Source organism: Apus apus, chromosome 18 (assembly GCF_020740795.1).
Source record: "Apus apus isolate bApuApu2 chromosome 18, bApuApu2.pri.cur, whole genome shotgun sequence".
In the NCBI taxonomy this organism is placed as follows: Eukaryota; Metazoa; Chordata; class Aves; order Apodiformes; family Apodidae; genus Apus; species Apus apus.
In genome coordinates this window covers 7311393-7338800 of record NC_067299.1, presented here as the reverse complement: position 1 = coordinate 7338800, position 27408 = coordinate 7311393, and the positions used below count along the sequence as shown (strand labels likewise).

At 41.4% G+C, this 27408-nt stretch overlaps 1 protein-coding gene across 3 annotated transcripts; it reads right to left on the bottom strand.

Moving 5' to 3' along the window:
- Window positions 1-21: 21 nt before the first annotated feature.
- On the bottom strand, window positions 22-26136 carry MYL10 (myosin light chain 10). Of its 3 annotated transcripts, none has more exons than XM_051635945.1 (7): window positions 25968-26136; window positions 14196-14282; window positions 11166-11241; window positions 9585-9689; window positions 6003-6081; window positions 1025-1073; window positions 22-260 (listed from the first exon to the last, which is right to left on the bottom strand). In XM_051635945.1, the coding sequence occupies exons 1-7, from the start codon at window positions 25971-25973 to the stop codon at window positions 162-164; spliced, it is 501 nt and encodes a 166-aa protein (XP_051491905.1). In that variant the 5' UTR covers window positions 25974-26136; the 3' UTR covers window positions 22-161. The 3 variants fall into 3 exon arrangements, with proteins under 3 accessions (XP_051491905.1, XP_051491907.1, XP_051491906.1); XM_051635947.1 differs by having other exon boundaries at window positions 26089-26121; XM_051635946.1 differs by lacking the exon at window positions 25968-26136 and adding an exon at window positions 22383-22566.
- Window positions 26137-27408: the final 1272 nt, after the last annotated feature.

Sequence of the window (27408 nt, the reverse complement as noted above, 5' to 3'; positions counted from 1 at the left end):
AGAAGCGTTAAATAACTTTAATCTAATTTCAATTGTTTTATTGGTTCTCTTCTGATGACCACATGGCTTCACATACTGAATGTTGAGCCCTTTGTCTTGCACACAAAAGCATTATGAAATAACTTGGTGCATCATCACAGGAGAAGCTCATCTCTTCCCTCTTAGTCTTTCTCCTCACCATGGGTGATAACATAACAGAGGTTCTTATAGTCAAGATTACCAGAGACATCTGGAGGGAAAGCAGCAAACATCTGGTTGATCTGCCAAGCAAAGAGGAGGTAAGTGTTACAAATGTAGGACTCTTGGATAGCAACATGTTTTGTTTTTCATTTTCAACCCAGTTCTACACCCTTTTGCCTTGATCCACTAACCACTATGGAAATTTTTTCCTTAACTTCAGTAAAATTGAAATAGGAATTAGGACAGAACTAGTTCATGTTGTCCTGCTAGAGGCCCAACAAGTTCCCTGTTGAAAAGAGCTCTCCCTGAAATCCAGGTAAGCCCTGGCCAAATAATACTCTACAGTCTCCACTCCAGTCTGTTCTTGCCTTGAACCAACTCCATGCAATCTGCTCTCCTGAACATAAAGTCCCTCTAAATTCCTCCTCCCAGCCAGCAGAATCCATGTTCAGTCTCACACAAACCACAGTCAGTACCTCATTTCAGAACTCATTTCAGATTTCAAACAAAATAAGTCTCACAGAAATGGAAACCAGATCACAGTCTCCACCCACACCCACTTGCACTCTAGTAAATCCATCACTCAGCCCACCATGGCAAAGAACACAAGAGACAGGCCACGCTCGCACTTGGATGGAAGTCCAAAGAATCTGTTGGGCTTTGATTTAGCCATGGTGCTATTCAGAAGAGATGCTTTGAATTGTTCCTAATTGCTAGAGCTGACATCAGCCTTCTCTCAGTCTGGATTTCAGCTGAACTCATGCATTTAAAGAGGGGCAAATACCTATTGCTGAACAGTGGCTGGAGATAGATGCCTTTTCTGAATAAAGATGAAGGTACTTACCTCTTCTTGACTGAACCGGTCTGCCTGTGTCATGAGCATTTCTTTGATGCTGTTCAAATAAAATTAAATAACCTGATTAAAGGGTGATAATGGCACACGACAATTCAGATGGCTAGATCCTTCCTGAAGTTACATGAAAGAAAATCTGTGTGACCGCATAAATTAGAGCTGTTAATCCTTCCATGATATTGTAAGAGATTTTCTGTGGGCACCCATCAGTGTCAATGCCTCGCTCTGCCAACTTCTTCTGCGTTTGTGACATTTTACAGAGGTTTAAAATTGTTTAAGGTTATTACTCTAATTGAAATGCAGCAATTTTGTATGCTTATCTTAACCCAAAACGGTAGGTTTTCTCACTTGCTGTTTAAAGTTTGGATCACTTCACAAAACCAAAAGAGAGAACATTTTCCGTAAAATCTGAGGATGAAAGGAACAGAGCATGAAATGAGAAAGAGGACTTGAAAGAGAGCTCCAACAGTTATTCTGAATCGTCATCTGAGAATCCCTTTCTTTGCATGCAGTGGTTCCCAGAACAGAGCTGTTGTATTTCATGGTACAATGTCTTGATCTGCAGTCACAGCACTGTAACAAGGAGCTTATCCCACACACAATCTGCATCCTATGCAACTACATCAAAGGGAGTATTTCCAGGACAGACCCTCATCTGATTTGCCCTCTGTTTTCAAACCCGTGGTGGGCAGTCAATCAAGCATTTAAGGTTTTTTCACCTAAGCTTACAGGTGAACAGAAAGGCCAGGAGGAATGATGAATGTTTCTAGTCTGACACCTTTAGATAAAATGTCTTTATATTTCACCCAGTTACTCATGTACTGAGGGTAGTACCTGCCCAGGGTGCCTAAACATCCACCAGTATGAACTCAGTTATATCACATAAACATCCTCTTCACCTGTACTAAGGATTTCGCCTTCCTCTAGAAGAATTCCTGTATTAATCTCAAAAAGATTGCATTCACACTGAAGAGACAGAGTTGTCTCCTCTTGTTACTCCCAGTTATTTGTATATATTATCAGGATTTTTTCTAGATCAGTCAGACTATAAACTTGTGATACCAGATGAGCAGTCTGTTGTACAAAAACAAACTGAAACAAGTACAGAAATCTGTTTGAGTTTGGAGATTTGAAAAAAGGCTGCTTTTTAAAAAGAATTTGTTGTGGGGAGAGCAACAGCTCTTCTGGAAACAGCCCTTTCTGCTTTTTAAAGTGAATATTTAAAACTAACTACTGATAATAGAAATCATGCCTACCCAGGAGCACTTCCACATGAGCAATGTTCACCTACTGTGGATGCAGATGTTCAGGCAAAGTTGTAAAGCTTCCCTTTCTGCTCCCATTCACTGTGCATCTTGAGTGGCAAAAGTCACACAGATCTAAGTGTAGTTTTGATGGCAAAGCTACAACTGTACTTCCTCCTATCTCTGACACACTTTTTTTTTTTTCCAGTGAAAGGCTACAACAAAGACTTATTCCAATTTGCATAAGAGGCAGATTCATGTCTCCATCTCTTTCTTGTTGATGTGAAGTGCTCATTTAGAAGGACAGAAAGGGAAAACTAGAAAAAGAAGTTTCTGTATAATGAATAAGGATCTTATCCACAAGGACAGGAGTGAAAATGCCCATGAAAGCTTTGGGAAATACTCTCACATTACAGAGAGAGATTAAGCTATTGTATCTATTTTTCCTGCATCACTTTAACATTCTTTTTACTTAGCAAAGTCTTTCCTCACCTCTTTCATATGCTGTTTCTGTTTTGTTATCAGGCCATTTGTTATGTGACTGCATTTTTTAAAGTGGAATTCTCAGATGATCAGTGAGTGCAACTTTAGAGATCATTCCCACCAGCATAAATTGATTATTGGCTCTATGTAACCTGGGGCAAACAGCATCAGCAAAGTTGGATGTGTGAGACAGGAAGGAGCTTGGTGACCGAAGGATGCATCTACAGCAATTCTGTCAGAAGTCACAAATAAACTTCATCAAAAACAAGACTGAATTTAAAAGATCTAGGCACTATGTGTCATATATTTACATGCTCTAACTATTTAGGGGCAAAGAAAAGATCAGATATCTAATTATAATATTCTGATGTACAGCCCAGTAGGCTCTGGTACATTCATAAGGAAGAAGGACTGAGTTAAGGATCTATGAGTTAAGGATCTGTGCACATTTTCCATTATTTATTTTATATGGAAACTAACACTCACAGTTTCCAAAGCTAGAGATTATGCACTTTTTTCCTTTGACTATTTGTTTCTCAAAAAAAAAAAAAGAAGAAAAGAACAAAACAAAAGTCTCCTGGGCAAAAAGAAGATCCATTTGCCTTGAAGTCAGAGTCGAAATATTCTCTCTTGTCCTGGTTGACATCAGTTCCTTCTGCAGTTACAAATACTTTGTTGCATTCCTGTATTTTCAAAACCTTTAAAAAATTATCTATGAAATCTCTGGGACATTTTGGTTTTCCACTGGGTTTACCACTTCTAAAGTGCTGCCTTGGAGAAAAACAGGTGAGCTGAAATGAACAGGGCTCTAGAACTATGATGAGAAACATCACTAACTCAGCCAAACTAATCTTCCAAGGTGCAGAATGTGTGTGAAGTCCCTGGGTCCATTTTCATCTGGTTCAAATCTGCAAAGTTCTGTTGGCATCAGCAGGAGACACAGTTGATGTTGGCCTGACTCACTTTGTCAAATAAATGGCATTTAAGGACTGAATCATCTAACCTTTCCAAACATTATGCCAGTTTACACCAGCTGAGAATCTGACCTAAAGCATTTTCTCTTTTTGACATAGGAAGGATTTTATGTGTGGTATAAGGAGGCAGAAAAACAAAGTCTGTCATTCAATTTGGAAGTAAGTTATAAACTCCTGGAGCTTCTGAAAGGTTAGGAGACTCCATCCCAGCTACCATCAGATGGACTAAGTGAGTCATTTCCAGACCAGAGGTGAAAACATGCAGAGGGAAGAGACATAAAAATCCCCAGAAGGATGTTAACTCCATAAACATAAAAAGAAGTTTGGATTAAAAGGTCAACATGGCTGGTTTCAGAGAGAGACATTCCAGGATTTTTTAATATGGAGAAATATTATTTATTAACATTAACTGTCATATTGAAATGGCTGTATGAGCCAACATAAAAATTATTTCAAAACCTTCAAATGTCTAAATTTTGGAAGCATATGAATAGAAGTTAAACCTCAAAGACATTCACGGAATTGATTTAATGGTTTGTTCTGTAATGATCAACATTACCCTCGGGTCTAATAAGTAAACATTATGCTCTGTTGTGGTGATGAGCTAAAACAATTGTCTAATGTTAGCAGTGCAGTGGGGGTGGGGACAAGATTGACCTTTTCCATCAAGAAAAAAATAAAAAGTATTTCTCTCTCATCTTTATTTTGGAGTGTGATACTGCATTCCTAATTTGCCCCACACTCCATCTGCCTTCCTGCATCCCAGGGATGTAGAACTGGACACAGGGTGGCAAGCTGCAGATGTGGTGTGCAGTACATTGTTACAGAAAGGGGTGGGAAATAGAACATTTCATGGTTACCTACTATCAGAAGGTTGTGTTTCATGGTTGTGAGTTCACTACCGTGTGATCTGGCCTATTTGGCAACAAGCTACATTGTATTCTGATTGTTTGAGTCACTTGTGATGTATTTCTCTGACTAGTTCTTCCCAAGCTGTTTGGATCATGTTAACCCCAAAACAACCAGGACTGTGAACCTTCTGTTCCTTACGATTGTTTGCTACATCCACTTGCGTTTTAATTAATTTGGAAGTTCTTTAGTGAAAAGACCAGCCCTTTGCTTTTAATTTGCATATTGCTTACCAGAGCAGGACTCTCAAATCCATTGACACAGAAAAGCATATTGGTAATAGAAGGAAGTATTGTAGGTGGATTTTGTATTTTCAACTAACCTTCATGAGACATCAATAACTGTCATGGAAAACTTCACTTCAGAGCTTCTGGTAACAGGTTTAGTTTTCATTTACCATATCACAACATTAGCAGAACTCCTTGATGCAAATACAATTTTGTAATTCATGGTTCCCTAACAAACTTCCTATACATAATATGCTTTATAAACTTCACCTGAAATGGCTGCTACAGTAAAGTCTAGATCCCCAATTCACTAAGGAATTCAAGAATATGCATGAATCGAGGCACATGAAGCATTTCACTGGAGCCAGAGGTCAGACCTCCTCATCCACTACCCTGCTTTGATATCTTTTATCTCATTTACCTGAGGACCATCTTACAGTGTTATTCTGGCAGTGCCATGAGGATTTACATTTGTGCAATTAGCACTGCAAGTCCTTCTTCCTTGCTTTGTTGATTTAACAGGTTATGAATACAAATTAGGTCCTGCTTCCTTATTTCTAAATAGCCATATTGACAATAATTGCCACATTATTAATAGTATTCCTTCGTTTGGCTCCCAGCATATATAGTGGAATTTTACAGCAAATTATTGTCTAGAAGCAGAAAGCTCAAATGGTAAAGACATAACAAGGAAAATGTCCTCACTGAAACCATGTCCCAGAGTTAATGAAATTAATCACTTTTTTAAAAAGGGAACTAGCTCTCCCATTTTAGTCAGGCACACTGAGAATTAGGCACCAGACATGCATTTTCATTTTACATATGGAGTTAATCTGCAAAGAGTAATGTGTTGATTTATATCCAGACCTTCAAAAAAGGCTATCTAATGGCCTACATGTGATTATATTTCCGTTGCCTCTTGTAGTGTCTCAAGACAATAACATCTCTTTTTGGTATACAAATACATTCATAAAACAGTTCAGTCTTTTCAAGCTGGCTTAGCAAGCTAAATGCTTCTCTGCCTGACAGTTCCTCTGTCTCTTAAAATACAGCGAAGAAGAAAGCTTTTAAGCAGTTCTTCAGACTTGTGCAATTATTATTATTATTTTTTACAGATTTGAAAGAAACTTACTAGTCTGCCTTTATGTGGCCTTTTCCTTCTGGGTCGAAAATCTTAAAAGCATTCAGAATGGTTTCTTCTGGGTCCGTGCCTAAAATTAATGAAATATAATTTAGAAGCCTGGATGTATTTCTGCAGCTGCTGAATACTTGCTCAGTAATTGCATTCACTTGAAAACACTGCAGAATGGAGAATTCTGCAGTTGTAGGTTTGAAGACAAAGGTTTTCTTAAGTCGGCAGCATTTGTCATGTCAGATAAACAATAGAGGTGAATAGTTCAATGCTCAGAAGCTTAAAAATAATAACTCATATCTATTCTATGTCTGCAGGAGAAAAAACTTCCAGGAACTGGTCTCCAGTATCAGTACCCAGAGGATTAGTGGCTTTCAGAAATGAAAATATAACAAACTGTTTCCCTCACTGGCTTCCTTTAATCTTGTACTGTACATTCCTTGTAAAAACACTTTTTGATGTTCCTTGTTCTTAATGATATAGAGAAGAGGTTATTTCCCTCACTAAAGGAAATGGAGCTCATCATAAGATCAGAATGTCAATGGAATGCAGTGGAAACAGGATGATCAATGCAAAATGGGGATTTGTACTTCTGTCCTGTAGTGCACTTCCACTTCAGTATCTCTTCAATAAAGTGCTCCTTTAGAAACAGGATGGTTTAAAGCACGAGACCATGGCTCCAAGATTTTGCTGCTGCTTTTAGCTGGGCCACAGACTTTTAGTATGACTTTAATTTCCCTGCTGCCCTGTTCCTCAGTAAAATGACAGTAATGGTCTTCTTCTTCCATCCTTTATCTGTCCCATCTATTTAGACTGGAAAAAAATGGGGTCAGGAACTAGCTTTCAGAGTGCCTTCATCTTGGCTGGGCTTTCTGACTATTCTTGTAATCCTGCAGGTTCTGAGTACTCTCATACTCAGCTTTAACCCCCACCCAAGGATATGCTACACATTCTTGTTTCTGACCATTGCCCAGTATTTCAAAATATTACAGTGGTCTAGATACTACAAATCATTCTTTATAACTGTACGAAACCAAATAGACAAGCAGGTAGACTGACCCGTGGACCAATGAAGCTACTTGTGATCCTGAAATGTTGGAAGTATGATTAAAAGAAAGGTAATAACATGAAGAATTGCAGTTTTAAAGCTTGTTTCAAAGTTTGGCAGAGCTAGAACCAGAAGAGAACCCAGTCAAGGTTCCCTGCTGTAACGACTACACTCCTGATGCTTTCTTAGTTTTCTTTGTTTAAAAGGTTTCACAAGGATTAGTAGTAGCATCTTAGTGGGTGTAAAGAGAACAAACCTAAGGCTATATGGCTTCCTTCTTGTCACACACTGGCCATGTCTATTTTTTTGCCAAGCTGTAGGCAAAGTATGGAAACAGCAATGAATATGTGCTCAATACAAAGAGCACTGGTATTTAATGAGTGTTTTGATTGTCCCATGAAAAGAAACATCTTCCAGCTCCATGGAAAGGTCTGCATTTTAAGTAGTCACCACTGTGTGGGGGATATTTTTTTCCTTCACTGTGTTTTACATTTTCTACTCTGTCATATCCTTGGACTTTGGCTTTGAAGAGAAGCAATGCAGCAGGCATTCTTTATTGATTAGCTGGTAAATAAAGTGGTTTCTTTGATGTGCGGCATCTCTGTTTTCTGTACAAATTGTATTATTCTGACTCCCTGTAGAAGCAGCTCCATGTGGTTGGCATTAACATAAACCCAGTTTTGTTAGCTGTTCATCTGGCATCATAATCTCCATATACAAAGCTAAAGCTCGTCCTGAAAATCCCAGCTTCCCCTTTATGACAGAAATCAATTATAGCACAACAAATTTTACTTAGAAAGCACCTTTCACCAAATTCTCTGAGTGGTACTTAGCTAATAAAGAGTGTTGCAAAATTGCCATATCCACTTCCTCTAGCCCTTTCTCCCTTTCTAATTGCACTACAAAGGCTCTTCATCCCAATTAGTTTTGATTGGGAATGTGCAGTCTTTTGGCTCTGCTTCCTTTGCATGACAAACCCAACCAGAAGGGCATGACAAGCACAGCTGTGATTTCCCCTTCACCAAATGGAAATTAAAAAAACCCTCCTCCTCTGCAAGTAGCCAACAGGAAACCTACAGACAAGAGGGGTTTGCTATACCATTCACCTTCCTGTGCTGGCTCTGGTTTTAGGCCACACAATTGGCAGGGCTGAACTCTTTGCCAGCTTCAACAATCATAAGAGACAAGAGGGAAGAGGAGAAGAGGAGCTCATTTCCATGCTCTTTGTGATCATAAGCATCACAAAAAGACAGGAATGGGTAGCAGGCCACCCCAGGAGAAATAGTCACATAGCCCAGAAGAAGAATTCTGGAGAAGAGCACTACCTACTCTGCAGGGTGACATCAGGAATGTAAAGGTGGAGGTACCACTGTGATCGAGACAGATCAATGTCTGGGGAATAAAACCCCCTCTCCAGTGTCAGTCCACAGCTTTTTATCCATCACCTCTTATGCTTCCCAGACCTGCTGTGTTCCTTAGCAATCTTGTATGTCCTTAAGGACTAAGCTACATTAATCCTTTCTTTCAGACCTCTCTATTTGCTACTCCTAGGATAAAAAGCCCTTTACTGAAATGGTGCTCAGCAACATAAAGCCAGAGTCCAGCTGAAATACAATAAATGTTTTTAAGAAGATGGGATCAGATTTTTCCATTTTCCTGTCCATTAGTTATTTTAACAAACTTGTAGAATGTCCTTGCCTTGCTTTGAAGGTCAAGGCTTCCACCTATCTCTAAGGCATACAGGATGATGACTGGAGGTTTCTCTTTGCCTCACACTCCCTCTCTTGCAGTTTCCAGCCATTAACAGTGTAAGAGATACAACTAAATTACTATCTCCCACAACAAATTTAGTACCCACATTCTCTGAACTCCCTGCAGTGATCCCTATATATTCTGTAGCAATGGGCAAAATCCCTCTCTCTTATGATAACTGAGGTTAAATTCTTTCCATTTATCTCCTCCATGAAGAGTTTTTCAGTTAAATCTTTGTCCAATGGCAAAATCACTACTGACCTCAAGTGACACCAAGGCAGGACCACTGGGTTACAACTAACACAAAAAATGAGGGAAGGCCATTTTGCTCCTTCCTACCCTATAACTGCAAGAATGATGCAGACGTGATGTTTGCATAAGGAGCAGAGGGAGTGCAGAAAGATTTTGTAGGAACACTGAAAATATACTTCTAAACCAGCTAACACTGGGACTGATACCACCACAGCATGAGCAACAGGAATGTACTGACAGTGAATAACTCATGTGCACTGTGCTCCAGGCTGCCAGGATTTCATTACTTTCTGGACCTCAGCTTAGCACTTTCATGTTAGCTTATGTAAGGTGAAATCTCACACCTTTCAATTGTCCTCTGGACCATCCCTTAGCCTTTTCATACTTCAGCTCTGTCTGCAAAAATGGAGATCACTCCTTGCCTTTAAGCATAGTTCTGTGGATACATTATTATAATTTGCAAGGTGCTGAGATTTTTCAGTGCTGAGGATCTTTGACAGATACCTCTCCAACCCCCCAAAGGTACTTACCTTTCAGCTTTTCCCCAAACATAGTCAGGAAGACAGTGAAGTTAATAGGACCTGGCGCCTCCTTCACCATGTCTTCAAGCTCTTCATTCTTGACATTCAGACGACCTGCAGCAGAGATCATTTTTCATAATAAATCACAAATTGTGTTTCAAAAAATGATTCCCATTCATCTCCTCCCACTGGGTAGCTCAGGCCTCTGTGCAACTTTGCTAATAACATGGTAGAACACAACTCCACAATACCTGAGTGTAAAACAAATTGGCAGAGCTGGCCCTAAGATCAAAGGGTGACTGAAGGAGTAAGAAGAATAAATAATACAGACATGGCCAGCACTAGACAACACACAAGGCACCTCCAAATAAATTATTTTCCTTTTTTGTTTGTTTTTTTACCTCAGGTGAAATATGGGCCTTACTGATACTAATATAGCTGAGTTCACAGTGAGTGAACTGAATCCAGGGCCTCAGTCTTTGCCCTCCTGTATATTGAGATGCCTTTCTGAGTGGAGGGCAGATGAATGAGTTGAGTAGTTGCATCCCTTCCCCATCCTTGTGTAGTCCTACCCCTTCCCCATCCCTGTGCAGTCCTATTGATGAGAACTTAAACCTGGCAACTCTATGCAAATTGTGTGGTAATTTGCTGTGTCTGTACTTTACAGGCATCGCAGGGCTTCACTGAACAGGAAAGATACCAAAACTTGGCCTTAAGAAAGAAATATTTCAGGGTAACAGTAGCTACAGGCCAGAGTTTGCAAACCTCATTGTCACAATAAAGAGTTCAGGAGCTTCTGCTCTTTGCACTGACTCTGCTGGCGTCTGATTCCACCCCAGGGAGCACTAAAGATTCTTATCAAACTCTTTTTAATAAGATCCAGATGGCAAAAACCCAAATGCCTACATCACTGTTCAAGCCTCAAATGCTGCAACAAGAATACAACTCCAGGTTTGGGATCATGAACATTTTTATTTTTCCTTTCCTTGGGAAGATTTTCTTCAATCTGCTTGGTATTATCAGGATTGTGCTGTGCCTGGAATGGACAATGTCTAATCTCATGTCATGCTCATTCCACCCCACATAAATGCCCAACAGCACAGAACCTCACATGAAGAGTTCTTACTTTTGTGTGGGCAGAGGGGCAGCCAGTCCATAACAATGTTAATTGGTAGATATTGCACGGCTTCTAGATGAAAAAGGTGCAGCCTGTGAAACCTGGATTCAGAGGCAAATCAGAAATGCCTGGCATGGACCCCTGCTTGGGTGGGCTTTTTATGAAATAGTTGCAGGGGAGGGATCAGTGCCTCTGGAGAGCTGCCAGCTGCACAGCTCTGCTGCACCCGCCACTCAGTCCCAGAGAGACCTTCATTTCACTTCAGAAAGTGGCTGCTGAGGAGACTTTCCAGCTGGAGCTTTGTAGAAAGACAGCAACTACCATAAAGGAGGAAGATCAAACTGAACAGGTTTCCTCTTGCCTCCTGTGTGCCACGTTACTTCCCCCTCTGTAATTCTAATACACACTTTTCTTACATGCTTGAAAATAAAACTGTACTTCTTTTAAGTATTTAATTATTACCACCAACTTACCTAGTGCAGCAAATGTGTCTCTCAAGTCTGCCTTGTCAATAAAGCCATCCCTGTTCTGATCCATGATGGTAAAAGCCTGTTGGAAGAAAAAGGAACATTTATTGCCATCGCCACGTTGTACTGGACAGTGCTACAAGCACACGTACCAGTTGAGGGGGGTATTAGATTCATGCTGTAAAGAAGAATATTTAACTTCCTTTGATTCATCCACATCATGCCACACTGTTGCACTTCCCTCACTTTCAACACAGTACTGTATCTTGGCAAGGGGCTTAATTAAACCCACCCAAACTTCTTACTAAATTAATGCTCAGTGCAGCGTGTAGCTGGGCTGAGGCCAATGCTGGCAGCTCAAGCCATTCAGGCCTTAACCCATGAAAGTTTGAATTAAGGAGCCTTTAGTCAGGGAGGATTTAGTCAGTGGTTACTCTGTGTGTTTTGTACCTTTCCCATACCTCATTCTTCTGTGCAGCTATCATATTCTGTACATGTAATTCCTGTAGATCAAGCTAAAGTCAATTTCTTCTGGGCCTCAAAATGTCCTTCATACAGAAACAGCTGAATTTTCAAAAGTACAGAGAAAAGTAAGTTTCATTGTATTATTTACTCAAAGTCTGTTTCCCTTTTCAATAAACTGTATCCTTCCAGCTGTGCTTTGTGTTCTGACTAACCTTGATGTGTTGACCTTCAATACTTCTTGTCAGGCAAAATTTTGATAGGAAAAAACCCAGTTATTTTTCTATTTTCAGCCAACACAAAATGTATGTACTCTACCCATTTTTTACCAAGCCAGCTAACTGCCTCTCTATTTCTTTACCTAGTTGCATGTCTGCCTATTCCCTGCCATTACACTTTGAATGTTTCATTGATTTTGAAAGATTATAATGACCTCACATTCCTCTGGCCATACTATGGGGAACATTAGTAGAACCAGACATGTCTCTGAAGCTGGATATCTGTCTGACATGAGCATCAATATGTATCTTTACAATGACCAGGAATTATTCTTACTTCAGTATTATTATGAAAGACAACGTTCTCCTGAGAATACAGCTCATCCATTGCAGCTCCAGTAACTTGCAGTTTTAAAGTCTACTGCTCTACTGGGTGCACTTCTTGCCACAATCATATTATATCAATATAACTTCATGTAGTTTTACCTCCAGTTTCTTACAAAGCCCCTCTGCTCACATTCCAGTTTGCCCATGTGATTACTTGCAGCATACATATTCATATTTTGTATTTATATATTTGCATTCAGTTTTGGTCCCTGCTCTACAAAAAGAATGCAGACAGGCTGGAGAGGGTCCAGAGAAGGGCCACAAGGATGGTCAGAGGACTGGAGGACCTACCATATGAGGAGAGGCTGAGAAAACTGAGTTTGTTCAGCCTGGAGAAAAAAAGGCTTCAGGGAGACCATATGACCATGTTCCAGTACTCACAGGGTGGCTACCAAGAAGATGGAGGCTCCCTATTTACAAGAAGTCACATGGAAAAGACAAAGGATCATGGTCACAAGATGCTCCTGGGGAGATTCCAACTGAACACAAGAGGAAGATTTTTCATCATGAGGAAAATCAAACATTAGAATAGAACATTAGAAAGGAAGTGGTAGATGCCCCCACATTGGACAGTTCTAAGTCTCAGCTTGACAAGGTGCTGAGCCCTCTCATATAAAGTATAGTAGTACCTAGAAAGGTTGGACCAGATGGTCTTTGAGGTCCCTTCCAACCTGGCATTCTATGATAACCCTTCATTCACCTGCCAAACTATCACCTAATAAAAAATTAAGTAAGTCCAACTCCTTAGAGTTGCTCCCCTTCCTATTGGAAGGGCTTGCTTTAAATGCTGATCCCCACAATTTGGAAGCAAAATAGAAGAAAATGTGAAAAGCAAAGCAGAGCACAGCAAGCTCACAGAAGGCAGGGTGAGTGTTGGGTATATATTATGATCTGTGAACTTCAAGTAGCATCATAACAGCAATGCTGAAACATTTTCTGGTGAGCTGGTTGAAATCTCTAGATAAGAATGTTCTGATCAAAACAACTTTTCAGAAATATTTTTCCCAAGGATGCAGTCTTTAAACACAATGTGGTCTTAGTTTTCACTGAACCACTCCACTGCCTCATGTTTTTGGCATTACTCTGCCACCATCCTCCCAGAAATGCTCCAAGTATGATCTTATTTAGAGTAGATCAAATAAAGCACTCTGGCCAGTTCTTCTTCTTTTTGGTTGGTATGCCTTCAAACAGTAGCCCTTGGAGAACTTAAAACTGGAGGTTCATGGGATATAGAGAAGAGTTGGGACAAAAGTGTTGAACAAGTTCCCATCAGCTGTGGGGAAAAGGTTAGTTGTTTCAATCCATTTAACTGGGCCATATTTCACAACCCTTTGCAGGGGTTTTAGTCTCATTCATTACTGAGCTTTGCTGGTGGGAATCCTCATGAAAAGTAAAGTTGAAAGCCACATTCACAAAATGGAAGAGAAGCTACTTATCACATTTTCTTGAAATTGCTTTAGAAATGTGAGTTTGCAAAAAAATGGGAGAAAAGTTAATAATTTTAAATCACAAACCACTGCAAAATGTGATGGCCTGAACCTGAACCCTGGTTCAATAAAGCATCTCTATTCAGATTAATACTTGACCATGTAAGACTATTCTTCTTTAAAACACCACTTAACTTTAAACATGTGCTCAAGTGTTTTCCTGATTCAGGGCTGAAGTGAATGAGATGATAATTTTCCTTCATTTTGGGGCAAGGACTTGGGGGCTTTTCAAATAGGTCTAGAGTAATGAGAGTGAGGGAGGGGCAGAAAGAAGGGAAGAAAAAAGGAAAGAAAGAATGAAGAAAAGAACCAACAAACACACAAGGAAAATGATATACCAGCCAAAACCACAGAGATGATTCAGAAAACAACTGTGTGTTTTATTAAAGCAGATGGAGAATTGAATAAGGATTACAAACAAAACCTATGTTATTCATTAGCAATGACAGGAGGCTACAGAGAACAGCAAAATAGTGACCAACCTCTTTGAACTCCTGGATCTGGGTTTGTTCAAACATAGAGAATACATTGGAACCACCTTCTATCTTCTTCTTTGCCTTTTTTGGAGCCTGTAATATAAATAAGACCAAATATATATTACTTTTTCTGCTATGCACCCATGAAAACAAATTCCATCTTTAACAGAAGGTGAAATATATACAGACAAGGATACAGATGGGATAAAAAATGCTGCTTTAGTAACAGATTAATCTCTCACTGAGGCTTTTTGCCATTCCCTTGCTCTGGCCTGGAACTGACAGCTCAGATAAACAAGGACAGCTTGTCACTGTGCTGCCGTACAACAGGTGAGGGATCCAAAGAGTGACTCTGAATATCACAGCTGGTCTGTTGCTTGTTTCCCCAAGTTTCCTCTGTTCCTTGGCTGGTCACCTATGCCAGACCATTTGATGCAGGAGACCACTCCCACTCCTGCACTGGCTCCTCAGAGCTCTGTATTACAGGAGCAGCGATGTTCTACAGTCTCATTTGGAGATGTCTGCTAAAATCCCCAACTCACTGTTCTCAAGGAATACAAACAGTTCAGGTGTGTGGCTACAGGTGCTCCTGCTTCCCAGTTCCCATGCAGGGACAGGCAACCAGACTCAAAATGACGCCCTGCATGAAGACTCCGTTCAGGAACCACAAAGGGCAATGTTATCATTTCCTACATGCACAGAAACGTTCACAAGTCTGCTCTGTCTGGACCAACACTGACCAGGCAGATTCTCCTAAGTAGGAACACCTTCTACACCTGGAGGACACCCTATATTCCTGTACCAACCTATGAAACTACCATACATTGCCTTACTAGCCCATATAATTTTAATATTCAAGATAGCAATCTTAAATAAAAGGTCAAGCCTCTGAAGACTGAGACAGAGAAAGATTGGGGAAAGAGCTACAATGATATCTCAGAATCTAATTCTCATGAAACATGAGTCAGAACTAGACTTCATTATATATTTTTGACTTAAGGCCCGACCAGGCTGACTAAGACAATACAGTTCTTGTTCTGCAGTAAAGAATCAAATCTGTGATTCCTACAGATTACAGAAATGTTTTAACCACAGCATTATCCTTACTCAGGGCAGGATAATGAGCTACATTGCCTTTTGAGTTCCCTTCAGACAGACTGTTTTTTTCTTTATCTTTCTTACTTTTAAACTTCATAGTTTTTAATCATAGTCCCACCTGGTTCTCTTGTCATAGAAAATTATTCTTACTTGGCTTGGGGTATTTGGCGTGAAACAGAAGGCAACTTCTACTGTCTCCTTTCATCAAAATAAAGAAGCCTGTGAAAGTTCAAATTCAATACTGATTTCAAATATCCTGAGGAGCAGAGCAGCTCAAGGAAATATTCCCACTTGACTCTGCTTGAAGTATAGATTGTCTAATCAATTTAATTTGCCAGGCAGACTCCCAGCTAGCCTGAACTAGATCCCAGGCTGAAAATTAGGGCTAGGGCAGACATTGACCCACATACCCACACTCTAGACCTGTCAAGCTCCAATCAGCTAATGCAAAGGACTAAAATCTGGAAATAAAAAGAAAAATGTATTTGTAGTGAGGATAAAAATAAGGATAGAATGCCACCACAGGCATGGGAAAAAAAATGTGAATAAGTGGAATGTTGAATGAATGTAGAAATATTGATTTTGGAATAAACAGATGCCCTCCTCCTCCTCCTCCACATGAAATAAGTGTTATTTTGAGCAGTAATGGGCAATCTTCCATGTAACGTGAAATGCCTGGTGGAGTTTTTCAACACTTCCAGTCTGAATGGAAATATTAAGAGCAGTCCTACGTATTTACGCGTTATTTGTTCCCGAAGGTAAAAAGAAAGCAGATGTGACCCAGTGGAATTTATCACAAGCTGTCTGGGGGAACTGGGCACAGGGCTCAAGGCTGGCTTCAGTGTGTTCAGATGGGCAGTAGAACTGATTCTCCTGAGCTCGTGTAGCTGGGCTTCATGAAGTCAAAACACACTTTACCATCTTTACATTCTTGTTTACATGAGCAAACAATGTGCACTCACAGCCCCGGGGGAAAATCACATCCTGGGCTGCATCAGAAGCAACACGGCCAGAAGGACAGGGGAGGAGATTCTCCCCGTCTACTCTGCTCTTGTGAGACCCCCTATTGAAAACTGTGTCCAGTTCTGGAGTCCTCAATACCAGAAGAACATAGAGCTCTTGGAGTGAGTCCAGAGAAGGGCCACAAAAATGATCAGAGAGCTGGAGCAGCTCTCCTACAGAGACAGGATGAGGGAGTTGTGGTTGTTCAGCCTGGAGAAGAGAAGGCTTCGAAGCATCTCATAGTGGTGTTCCAGGACCTGAAGAGGCTACAGGAAAGCTGGGGAGGGACTTTGTGCAAGGGTGAGCAGAACCAGGGGCAATGGCTTTAAAACAGAGCAAGGTAGATTCAGACTGGATATTGGGAAGTTCTTTACCATGAGGGTGGTGAAGCACTGGAACAGATTTCCCAGAGAGATGGTGGAGGTCCCATCCCTGGAAACATTCAAGGTCAGGCTTGAGGAGGCTCTGAGCCATCTGATCTGGTAAAAAATGTCCCTGTGTGCTGCAGGGGGGGCTGGACTAGATGACCTTTAAAGGTCCCTTCCAACCCCACACATTCCATGATGCTATGATCCCCATGCTCTGCTCTTCTGTGACCACGTACAGATCCAGCTGCAGTATGAGAAATATTCCCCACACCAGCAAACAATCTGCATCTTTTTAAGCTGGCACCACAATGAATAGCAGTGGGCTCCAGCTCCAGGTTTTATGAACTTTAAATGCCAAACACTGGCAATACCTCCATTTTTCTTCAGTTTAATGGGTGTGTGTGCTGTAAGGCTTTAAGCAAGAATTGTAGCTGTAAGAAAGGATCAGATAAACTCAAAAACTGCAGCTCAGTGTCTATTAGGAACAGATCAGCAACACAAAAAAACACCCCAAAATTTTGAAGTCCTATTCAAGACAAAGAAGGTTGAAGTTTAATTATCTAGGGAACAATCACTGTACCAGGAGAAATTAATCCCAGCATGTTTGTTCCATGTTACTCTTTGGTTAATCACAGAATCATGGAATGGATGCATGGAACATCTTGGATTATCAATCTGTTGGTTTTTTGTGGGGTGCTTTTTTGCATCACGCTATTGGGAATGCAATCTATCTGCTCTGGAAGGTTAGGAAATTCATAGTCACAGAAGCTGCCCCTTGATTTCGCCCCTCTCTGAAGAGGAAGGCTGAGAGATAAGTAGGTGGAGCAGGAACAGAATACAGCACATTGTCACTGTCTTTCTGGTGGGCACATCAAATTAAAAGGCAGGTCTAGGAGAAAAGAAATAGGTCTGTGCTGCTGTCTGACAACTCCAAACACTCCAGGATTTCTAATGAATAGAATCAGGATTCTATTACTATTTCAGAGTACATCTCTGAAAGAATGGCACAATAAGAAGAGCAACACAAAACTGAGCAAGCATATGGTTTCTAAACTGTCAAGGATTTAGTAGGTGACCTACAGAGGAGAAGGTGGGTGACATATCACTTCTGCCTGCCTTGATTTCCCCATTTGTAAAATGCAAAGTGAGCTGCGCTGCACTTTGCAAAGATAGAGCAGCTATCTTTGCAACATGTGCTTTGAGACTGACATACAAAACGTGCCAGATGAGAAACTGAAGAGCTGAGGGTCCCCTGGGCTTGGATTCCGAGGCCTCAACAGCACAGCAGTGGGAAGAATGTTGCAACAACTGAACAAGCCTATTAATATTCCTGCCTGAGTACATTAATCATCCCATTGTGAAGAAAACAACACTTCACTTTAGAAGAGAAACCACAGGCTTGTCGCATATCACTCATTTGTCTTACTAGTGTAAGCATTCCTTCAATTAGCCTGGGTTTTGAAGGGTCGTTTTCAATGTTTGTTTAGTTTGGTTTAGAAGCTTTAGATGAAAAAATAGAGCCATACCAAAATCCAGTCCCAAGAAAGCACTGTTGAACCAGGCATTTGCTCCGAGCTGAGTTTCCCTCACTGAGGGTCTTTCTATTTCTCCTGTCCAGCAGTGTTAGGGAGCCAGAGCGAACAAGGACAGTGCAGTGACACAGGCAGATGGGAACACTGAGGAAGTGCTGCCTCTGCTCCCTGTATACAGGATTAGGGATTCACTTTTTATGTATTGCAGAGGAGGGTGAATGTTCAAGTAAATCAGAGTGAAGAAATCCCTGATTTCAGGGTGACCGAAGAGAAGAGGAGGCAGGGAATCAGTTTGGATCCCTACATGCAAAGGAGGAAGGGGCTGAAAATACTGGGTTCCCACTTCAGAACGTGAGGTGTTGCTTAGCCTGATAAATTCATAAAAGGCTGATGCTGCAGTAGGTTTATGACACCAGAGATACAAAAGAAGTGTCACTGGATTATTGAAGAACTTTATCACCTCAGCCACTTCAATGAATTTCTCAGTCAAAGAAGAAAAGTATGTTACAACAGACAAGTTGCTGCAAGACAAACAAAGGTACAGCTCCAGAACTGGTGCTGTTCTGCACTGACTGCTCAGGTACACACTTCTGCCCCTCTGTAAGGATGAAGTAACCAACCTCTACTTAGCACTTCATGCAGGGCAAGAATGTCTCCACAGGCAGTCAAGCCAAATGGGCAGCACTGACAGAAGCCATTTTTTTGGTTCAGTTTGAGGTTCCCTCTTTGTCCACCGTGCCTTAAGTCACTCTTAAAATACTCTAAATAACTAAAGATGAGACAGTTTGGTATTCCTGACAGCTGAAGCTAGAACACATGCAGAAGCACTTCCCCACTCAGCAACTTAATGTGTCCTCTTTTATTTTTTTTACCAAAGAAATCAGTGGATAAGTAGGTCTCCCAGGATTCCTTCAGAGAAGAGCAGTGGTGTACACAAATAAGTGCCTGATTCTGTTGTCTTGTACCCTTAGGTGTTGATTCAGCCCGAGGCAAACTAGACACAGGATACTACCAGCTTTAAATTGCTCTGTTTCACATTTTGTACTTCCTTCCTCTGCAGCCGGGTCCGTGACTACAGAAAAGACAGAATCATCCATCACCTTGCTCAGATTCTGTCCCCTACTGTGATCCACAGTATGATGCTAACTCTGAGTTACTATTACTTTTTCATCCATCACACTCTCTCCTTGTTTTTCATCTGCTCTGGGACCTCAGTGCTGACATTTCCTGTCTTTGAATTTCTGCTATCATTGAATCCAGCTTCTGAATCAAAAGTTAATCTCAGGCCCATCCAATGTTTTTTGCAGCACTGGACAGGATTTTTGTTGGTTGTTGTCTCACAAGTTTGTTCTGCTGAGATTATTTACACTGCATCTGCACCCAAGATTCCAGCTACGGATAAGTCAGCCCTTTTTAGCACAGTTTAGGCCCTTTTTATGGCAGGTGAGCAGCATAAGGCCAACCCAAGTGCATGCCTTTGAGAGAACTGTCTAGAGGAGTAAGCAACATAAACTGCTCTAAGGGCACAATTTGCATTTCAAACAGGCAACAGCCTCAGATCATTCAAATAAAAACCCACGTTATCAGAACTGAGAAACAGAAGATCTTTTTATTACCTGCTCTGCACTCACAAACAGATCCCTCCCTTCTCATCCTCACTCTGTTTTATATGTAGCCCCAGCCTCCCACACACCCACACAGACACACACACCTTTGATCCCTGCTAGATACAAAAATCTGTTGGACTGCATCCTCCTGGCTTCACACTCCTGTACAGTCAAGCATTCTCCTTTGCCCCACATAATATCCCTTCCCAATCAGTCTCCTTTTTTTCTCTTGCACAGATACACAGGAAGAATGTATTATCTTCCAAAACTTATCTTGTGAGAGCAGATAACCTCTCCAACCACAGACTCCTCAACCTCTATGACCCAAAATTCACCAGCTGCTTTCCCCAGCCAACAAAATTTCTTTTTGGGCACATTCATGTCCTCCTCTTTCACAAGGAACAGAGGAACAACAGAGGAACAGTCCCTCTCTGTGCTCACAGACACACGTGCACACACACACACACACACATGTGCACACACACACACGTGTAGATGCACACACAAACACTTCAACAGTTAAACAACTGGCTGCATTTTCAGCAAGTGGAATCTGCATTGCTCTGCTGCGGTCACTGCTTGTCTCAGTACAGGTGGTACATTCCAGAGAGTTAAGCAGGCTACAAAACACAGCTGATCAGAATGCCATCTATTTTTGGTTAAGCAGTTCCCTTCTGCATACAGAATTTGCTACAAGGTGTCACTGGAATTGAATAATCGCAAGAATCATTTTGGGGAAATGAAAAAGTCTTCCCTCTCTTTGCTTCCTCTGCTCTGCTTCCCTTCCTTCTCTCCACCAGCACTGAGCATGTGGGGAGACATCACAGACTTAACTTCACTGAAATTCCCTGGAATTAACTGAGAGCCATAGACAGTTCTCAGAACTCCATTCCACAGCACTTGTGTGGTCTGCTCTTGTTAGAAAAATTATCTCCCCGAACCCTGCCTCTCTCACTCTCATCAGCCCTGTATGTCAGAGCCTAGTAGCACTGGCTGACTTGTAATTATTTTTTACTATGCTGCTTTGTCTGCACTAATCCTTTGAAAGTAGCTTTACTGCACATCTGAAATATTATGATGCTATAAAACCTCTGTAATATTTATAAATCCCTTAAGACATCATAAAGAGAGAAAAAAACCTCCCCACAGAGTTCATCTAGCATAATTACATATACATTTCCCTCTGATTAATAAAAAATGATCACTTCCTTATGTAAAGATATTCTTCAGCTTTCTTTCATTAAGGCTATTTTTTTCTTTCCATTTTAAATCTGTTTCATGTGTCTCTGTATAGTAAGGTACCTCAGAAGATATTTTCCCAAAACAAAAGGCACAATGAAAAGAACCACCACAGAGAATTGTCAGTTGAACCGGGAGGGAGGAGACAGAATAATCTCTCACTGTATTTTCACATCTCCTAACTTAAGCCATTTCACCACAGAATGTCCTGAAATGTCTCCAAACACCAAGCAGTGTTGTGTGTCAGTGAACTAAACAGGAGGCAAGAAAAAAGGTAAATAGCTTTTTTCAAAAGAGGGAAAAAAGAAAACCTAAGACCCAGCACTCGCCCCCCACCCCACAAAAGGGCTGTCACAGACTTTAGTGAAGCTGATTAAAGGGAAACCTGTAAATCCACAACTGAGGAGGCATAATCAGCACAGGCACTGCTCACTTCTAAAACTGTGGTGAAGAACATGATTAGTGGCTTGTGTGCTCAGCGTGAAACCACTGACACTGGGTTTGCACTGACTGAAACTGGAGACTAGTTTTGTGTGTGCATTTTAGAAATTACTTTGAATGTAGCTTTATCCTGCTCAGAACAGTTCTTGGATCCCATTCATCACCTGCTCAAATGGGATCAGGTTTGAACTAAGCTTTGAGAAAACTTTTTATATACAAGTCCCTCTCCGGTGTTCTCCAGAATCAAATATTTCATAGCCTCAGGGAGCCACTGGGCAGCATTACTTTAAGACAGCCTGAAAAGGACCTGCAAAAAGGAGAAAAATAAGGAAAGAGACAATCACCAACTTTTTTTTTCTTTTTTTTTTTCTTTTTTTTTTTTTTTCAATTGTTGTAGTCATTCCTCTGAACTTGCAGAAGACATAAAGCCCAGTCTGCCCACAGCTCTTTGCTCCTTAGAATCACATCAAGTGCACTTTTGGTGCAGAGGTGGCTGTTGGAGTCCCAGGGCTAAAAGGGAACAGTGAGCAGGAAAAAGACAAGACACAGAAATCTCTGCAGTGCTTCCTACTTGGCCCTGCAGTCTCGAGAGCAACACAGATACCCTTCTGCCTCACTCCCCATCACACCACAGCAGACCTTAGCCCTAATGAATACCAGTGGTCCTGGTCAGTGCTGCCCTCACTATCAGTCTTGGAAAGACACACACACCAGCTCTTCCCTTCAGCACACAGACCTACATTCCCTGCCCTGCTCATTTGTTAAACACATGCAGAAAAGACCTTGGAAGTTCACAGCACACTCCATCTTTATTCTGGATGCGATACTAAGTATGAGATTTCATGGGGTCCAGTCAGAAAGAAACATACACAGAGACACACAGAGAAGGGAAAGAATAAAACCTACCATACTGCTGCTGCTTCTTCCACCCCTTCTCTGCCCACTAGTCAGACAGCAAACACAATGCGGATTGTTTCTTTATATAGTGTCACCAAGGAATAAAAATATGCCTGCTCCAAGTTTAGACAATAGATGTAAGGTTGGAAAAGTGCAGTAATTGGATCCCAATACCATTCCAAGCATCTGTTCCCTGCATGGCTTTTCCTTTCACAGAAATAATGCAGTAGATAAGTAGAGCAGGCAGTTGGGATACAATAGTAGAGCACTCACAGAAAGCTGGAGCTGAAGGGACTTTCCCATGTACTTCTAAATAATGAACACAGTGCATGGACTAAAAAGATTTTAAGTGGACATAGCATCCTGAAACAGCAGAGAGAAACACACTTCTTGAGAAAATGCGGAGGAAACCAGCAATAAATCTGGGCCACTGAGAAGTCCAGTAGCTCCAGAGCCTGGTGCATGCATTCAGAGCTCCAGAAAAATGTCTGGAGTTCTGCAGAGGTGCATCTCTAAGTGGGTGGTGTGCTGGGAAAGCTCTGCTCTGCAGATGGCAATAAAGTGACTCAGATCAAGTCTGTTTTCCCTGAATCTATCCCACATGCCTGAAGTCCAGCAGCCAGATCTCAAGCTACTGCGAACTGATGGAGAGTCATGGACTTCAGAGCACAAGAAAAGAGATGTTCAGAAGGAATATGGTGCTGAGAGCAGGAGAAAAGAGAAGGCAGCAGGGGAACCACAAGGACTGTGTCTCCTGGTGAATGAGCGTGGATCTGAATGCACACACATTCCACCCCATTCATAAGTCATGTTTGGCATTATCACAATGGGCCAAAACATTAACCAGTACAAACTGGCTTAATTCTGCGGAAATACGGAATCGTATTTCCTGAAGGTCCAGTCTGTGTCTGGGAGAGTATCTATACAGGACAATCGGCGTATTAAGAGCAGCAGCAATGACAGGTTTCTCAGGAACACACACCAGCACCTGAAATACATGCCTGTATCAGTAAAACTGACCCTGAGTCACAAAAGGGCTTAACCAATCAACTGAACTTTGAGGCATACATTGAAGTACCCAGTTGAACAAGGACCTTGTTCTTTCTCCAGGTCCAGCCCCTTGCAGTGCTGTCATCTCTAATCTTAGATTTTACTGCATGCTCTTCAGGGCAAGGACTGTTTCAGCTGTTGTGAAGCACCTCAAACTCCTACAGGGATAATTAAGTAATAAATAAGCATAATACAATTCAGGTTACGAAACTGTTGTGGATACAAGTTGAAGTCAGCCAAGTGTTCATCCTTCTGACTTCAGTGACATTGTAACAATATCTAGTGGAACAAGCATAAAAATACACCCCTCAGTCCATTTGCCTGCAACTGCCTGCTGGATAGCAGACCCAGGTTTGTATTCTAGAACAAGTCTGGTAAGATAAAAAGCTCAAAGTAAGATTTTTGAGGAAAATCTTAAACAATTTCAAAGGTTCTTTGTGATCAGGACTTACCATGTTCTCTGGGTTAGGTCCCAATTCAGCAAAGCTGTTAAGAATCCTCTTAAATTTAAGGAAGAAATAGTCCCATTGAAATAAAGGTAATAGTTTTCATACTTCAGTTTCAGACCATGGCTGCTCATTTTCCAGGATCACAGCTCTAATCCTAACAAGACAGCCAAATGAGTAGCAGCCTTGTCATTGAGTTCACCGGGCCCAGGATTCCATCCTGGGCATGTTGTGTCCTTTTTTAGAAGAATACTTATCTTTTCATCCAGTCATTTCACGAGGTTGCCCTAACAGCTCTGTTTACAGATGCTCTGTACTGTTTGTTTGGGAGTTTTGTTTTCTCTTATTTAGTATATCATCAATCATCATTATTATCATCAATTTGCTCTTTAGTTTTCTAGCTTGATCTGCAGGCATTTTCCAATAGTGCACGTATTTTCTACATTGATCTTTGTCTTTCCACAGAATTTCTATATTAAATGAATTCTTCTAAGCTGGTTTTAAATGACATGACATGTTAGGATGAAACCCATACAATACTGTGTGCTTGTAATGCACATGTCCTGAGAGACCAGAACCCTCTCTGCTTAGTCTATAAAACAAATCCACAGAGGAATTAAGGGAGACATACATCTTTGCTTTAAAGGTCTGTTTGCTTCTGCAACTGCCTCCAAATTATAGAAAGGCTCCAGACTGGAGAGGGGAGGGAGAGAAGGGGGAAATAACATAAGGACTGAAAAAGAAAGGCTTGAATTTAATTGCCCTAAAAATTTCAATCGTTCAATCTGGTAATTAGAGAGCTGGCTGATTCAGAAGGCAATTTCATTTGGGGAAAAAAAAAAAAAAAGAACCCAACAAGATAATTGATGCTAAGTGAATATTTTACCTGAAATATTAAATACCAAACTTAAGTCTGCCTCTAGGGCCCTTTCTGTTGCCCCTTTTTGATCTGTCTTTCTACTTCTTTCTATTTTCCCCTCACGACTCAACAGAACAGGACACTCCTTCAGAGAATCGGATTGTCACAGGGACAGGTTTATTTGAACTCTCTGTGCTGTGAAGGAGACAGTATAATGATTTATTAGTAAAGAAAATAATAATAGGAAGTCTCCTGAGATCCAGCCTGGCTGCAAATCTCAGTGAGATTTTCCAGCACTGAGTCTCTGTGTCTCTCTGGCCCTCAGCAAGGTTTGATGTCCTACCAAGGGCAACAGCTTCTTTATGAGCTTGTCCAGTACAGGGTAACAGCTTTCTTAACTTAACAGTACCTACCAGAATGTTTCATGTTTAATTCTGGACTCTCTGATGCTGCAAAATAATATTTAAAGGTAGATTTCTGCACTCATGTGGAGCACTGGGGATGTCAGTGTCACAGGGGTCTGATCGCACAGATCTCTGCAGGATGGAAAGCAGAGCTGGTTTATTGCACACTGTTCAGAAGAAGTAATTACTAATTTTCTAATATTTAATAGTCCAATGAACAAGGGCAGCATCTCATACACATCATAAAGGAAGTAGATGTTCATTTATCCTATATTTATCTATGGAGAAATTATAAAGAAAACGCAGGTGACACAGTAACAAGTGCTCTTCTAACTGCTCATCTGAGCTCCTTTTTCACACAAAAGGCTACACAATATTCCTATCAGCAATCACAGAATCACAGAATCTTAGCAATATTAAATTTTAATCTTAAAACATCTTTTAAAGTGAGATTCCACATCTATTACTGCTCAGAAAGACCACATGAAATGTGTTCTCTCTCTTGCCTTTCACGGAATCACAGAACTGTCAGAGTTGGAAGGGACCTCTAGAGATCACCTAGTCCAACTCCCCTGCTAAAGCAGATGGTCCAGAGCTCATTACTCAGGAGTGCATCTGGGGGGGTTGAATATCTTCAGAGAAGGGGGGGGACTCCACACCCTCCCTGGGCAGCCTGTCCCAAGGCTCTGTCACTCTCATAGTAAAGAAGTTTTTCCTCACATTTAAATGGAACTTCCCATGTTCCAGCTTGTGCCCATTGCCCCTCGTCCTGTCACTGGGCCCTACTGAAAAGAGCCTGGCTCCATCCTCCTTGCACCCACCCTTAGACACTTACAGGCATTAATAAGGTCTCCCCTCAGCCTTCTCTTCTCCAGGCTGAAAAGTCCCAGCTCTCTCAGCCTTTCCTCACCAGTGAGATGCTCCATTCCCTCCGCCGCACTCTATCCAGTAGTTACCTGCCTCTCTTGTACTGGGGAGCCCAGAACTGGACATAGTATTCTGGATGTGGCCTCAGGGCAGAATAGAGGGGGAGGATGACCTCTCTCAACCTACTGGCCACATAAGCACCCCAGGATTCCACTGGCTCTTGGCAGCAAGGGCACATTCCTTGCTCATGGGTAATTTACTATCTACCAGGACTCTCAGATCCTCAGAACTGCTTTCGAGCAGGTCCACCCCTAACCTATATTGGTGCATGGGGTTCTTCCTCCCCAGGTGCAGGATCCTGCACTTCCCCTTGTTGAACCTCATTAGGTTCCTCTCTGCCCAACTCTCCAGCCTGTCCAGGTCATGCTGGATGGCAGCACAGTCCTCTGGAGTGTCACTACCCCTCCCAGTTTGGTAGCACCAGCAAACTTGCTGAGGATACACTCTGTCCCCTCGTCCAGGTCATTGATTAATATGTTGAACGAGACTGAATTGATCATGAAAAAGTTTCTTATCACTCACAACACTCACTATCTAAAAAGATGCAGATGACAGGACTTAGTGACAATTCTTGTAGTGAGCTAAGATGCCAAATGAAATGTGGCCTCTTAGTTCAGAGGGGACAGAAAAGGGCCAGTAAAATGGAACTTGTTACATGGGAAATATGTAAGTACTTTTGTAAGTATTCCAGCTGTTGCAGACTGAGTTTTGAGATCAGTTTCGTACCACAACATTACACTTCTGCACACAGATAGTTTTCCTCCCTGACTTTGAGTGGCATGCCTTCAAAAGAAGACCTGTGACAAACATATTTGGGAACTGAAACCTTCCGTATCCTGCCAATAGGTAGGAACAAGTCCCAAACCTTTAGAGGAGATGCATCCCAGCCTTCATACCAAAGAACTTCACTTTCTGTGCACTGACCAGGCTTGATCTCTCTCTCTGATATCAAATTTGGTGCTGAGGGCAAAGACAAGGCCAGTCCTTATCTAAAAATAGGACTCATGTGAGCCCTATCCTGGCACTCTGCACTCCAGCAAAATGTACCTTGTGGAATTGCCAGCTCCTACTGTTCTCTCTCCATGTCACCTGTTTTCTCAATTGCTATGTACTCCTACCATTCCCTAAGTCACAGATGTTTGTTGTTTTTCTACAGGTGGGGGAAAGATACACTTGGTGATTTATTCAAATGCAAATAGGAATGAAAAGTAAAGCAGCAAACCGAAGCAGTGTCTTGCAAGTCCTGGCAGGTGTGTAAACTATGGATCAGGAGGACAGACTGAGCAAAGCAACCAGCAAAAACTACCAAAGTGAGGTGGATTTCAAGCCCTCCAGAGAAAATTAGCAAC

Coding starts and splice junctions, on each gene's coding strand:
- MYL10 (XM_051635945.1), bottom strand. Junction 11,242..14,195: donor AGATCCAGGAGTTCAAAGAG/GTTGGTCACTAT, acceptor TTCTTCCAACAG/GCTTTTACCATCATGGATCA. Junction 261..1,024: donor ACCGGTTCAGTCAAGAAGAG/GTAAGTACCTTC, acceptor TTTGCTTGGCAG/ATCAACCAGATGTTTGCTGC.